General features: G+C 48.5%; 1 protein-coding gene across 1 annotated transcript in view; it reads left to right on the top strand.

Annotated features, from left to right (window-relative positions):
• LOC308382337 (solute carrier family 12 member 3-like) overlaps positions 1 to 2,500 on the top strand; it is a gene marked incomplete at both ends in the record, with an annotated part of 16,461 nt that overhangs the window by 8,741 nt on the left and 5,220 nt on the right. The window contains one exon of the mRNA XM_080860059.1: positions 270 to 369. Within this exon, the coding sequence (XP_080716185.1) occupies positions 270 to 369 (100 nt within the window). The remainder of the gene's footprint in view (positions 1 to 269; positions 370 to 2,500) is intronic.

The raw sequence follows: 2,500 nt of genomic DNA, 5'->3' as shown, positions 1-2,500 counted from the left end.
TGCGTGTGCGTGTGCGTGTGCTGTGTGCTGTGTGCTGTGCGTTGTGCGTTTGTGTGTGTGTGTGTGTGTCTGTGTCTGTGTCTGTGTCTGTGTCTGTGTCTGTGTCTGTGTCTGTGTGTGTGTGTCTGTGTCTGTGTCTGTGTCTGTGTCTGTGTCTGTGTCTGTGTCTGTGTCTGTGTCTGTGTCTGTGTGTGTGTGCGTGTGCGTGTGCGTGTGCGTGTGCGTGTGCGTGTGCGTGTGCGTGTGCGTGTGCGTGTGCGTGTGTGTAGAGGTGAACTGGGGTTCGTCTGTGCAGGCTAGCACCTACAACATGGCTCTGTCCTACTCAGTGTCTCTGTCAGGGGTGGAGGACCACGTCAAGAACTACAGGTGACTTTAGAATACCTGTGTGAAGCACCTACAACAGGGTCACATATAACAGAGATCCATAGACACACACACACACACACACACACACACACACACACACACACACACACCCACACCCACACCCACCCACACCCACACCCACACCCACACCCACACCCACACCCACACCCACACCCACACCCACACCCATACCCACACCCACACACACACACACACACACTGGAGTACTTGTTTTGTAACACCTACAACAGGCTCCATATAACAGATATCCATAGACATTTTAAGTTCATGGTGACAAAGTGAAAGAAGGGTGTGTGTGGATACCCGTTGCTTTCAGTGTTTCTGAGGGGGATTAGCCTTACCAACTTTAGATGGAATTGTAACGACGAGCGGAGTCAAAGCTTCTCTTGGGCATTCATGGAGCTGGAGGACACAGACAATGATACAGAGAAAGCTCATGGGTGGGCAGTGGTTTACACAGGACACACAGTGGTACACGAGGCTAATACACCAGGAACACTATACTGGACTTTCAGTGTTTCTGAGGGGAATGCAATGGTTCACAGTGAGGGGTACACAGTGAGGGGTACACAGATGCTTATACACCAGGAACACTATATTTGGCTTTGCACATAACATACAGACGCCTTAATCGCTAACATAGATCCACACTTACATTAGCCAAGGCTGGGGAAGCACAAGTATATTCTAAATCCGAATGTACCACCAGAATTACACATTAATCGCTCACACTCACACAGGGTTATGGGACGCAAGGAAACTCAGTCACTCTCCAGGTTTACACAAATTAAAACCATGCAGCCCCGGCATGCTAAAGAATGTGGATTGGGGCAAAGGATGAAGAAGACCACGCTCCAACTCGCTCTGGGGGAGAAACGACAGTTGGAGTCTTGAGTTTGGACAGTGGGGAAGTGAGTGAGTCGTCTGTGAGTAGTAATCACTGACTCTCTGCCTTTTCTCTCAGGCCCCAGTGTCCGTCTGTAACTAGTAATCACTGACTCTGTGCTGTGAATGAGTCGTCTGTAACTAGTAATCACTGACTCTGCCTTTTCTCTCAGGCCCCAGTGTCTGTGAGTGAGTCGTCTGTGAGAAGTAATCACTGACTCTGTGCTGTGAGTAAATCCTCTGTAACTAGTAATCACTGACACTGAAGCTTTTAACCTTTCCTCTTAGGCCCCAGTGTCTGTGAGTGAGACGTCTGTGAGTGAGTCGTCTGTAACTAGTAATCACTGACACTGTGCTGTGAGTGAGTCGTCTGTGACTAGTAATCACTGACATGTGCTGTGAGTGAGTCGTCTGTAACTAGTAATCACTGACTCTGTGCTGTGAGTGAGTCGTCTGTGACTAGTAATCACTGACATGTGCTGTGAGTGAGTCGTCTGTAACTAGTAATCACTGACTCTGTGCCTTTCCTCTTAGGCCCCAGTGTCTGTGAGTGAGACGTCTGTGAGTGAGTCGTCTGTAACTAGTAATCACTGACACTGTGCTGTGAGTGAGTCGTCTGTGACTAGTAATCACTGACATGTGCTGTGAGTGAGTCGTCTGTAACTAGTAATCACTGACTCTGTGCTGTGAGTGAGTCGTCTGTGACTAGTAATCACTGACATGTGCTGTGAGTGAGTCGTCTGTAACTAGTAATCACTGACTCTGAGCTGTGAGTGAGTCGTCTGTAACTAGTAATCACTGACTCTGTGCCTTTCCTCTTAGGCCCCAGTGTCTGTGAGTGAGTCGTCTGTAACTAGTAATCACTGACTCTGTGCTGTGAGTGAGTCGTCTGTAACTAGTAATCACTGACTCTGAGCTGTGAGTGAGTCGTCTGTAACTAGTAATCACTGACTCTGTGCCTTTCCTCTTAGGCCCCAGTGTCTGTGAGTGAATCGTCTGTAACTAGTAATCACTGACTCTGTGCTGTGAGTGAGTCGTCTGTGACTAGTAATCACTGACATGTGCTGTGAGTGAGTCGTCTGTAACTAGTAATCACTGACTCTGTGCCTTTCCTCTTAGGCCCCAGTGTCTGTGAGTGAGTCGTCTGTAACTAGTAATCACTGACATGTGCTGTGAGTGAGTCGTCTGTAACTAGTAATCACTGACTCTGAGCTGTGAGTGAGTC

Source organism: Sprattus sprattus, assembly GCF_963457725.1.
Source record: "Sprattus sprattus genome assembly, chromosome: 21".
In the NCBI taxonomy this organism is placed as follows: Eukaryota; Metazoa; Chordata; class Actinopteri; order Clupeiformes; family Clupeidae; genus Sprattus; species Sprattus sprattus.
This window is presented reverse-complemented; position numbering and strand designations above follow the sequence as displayed.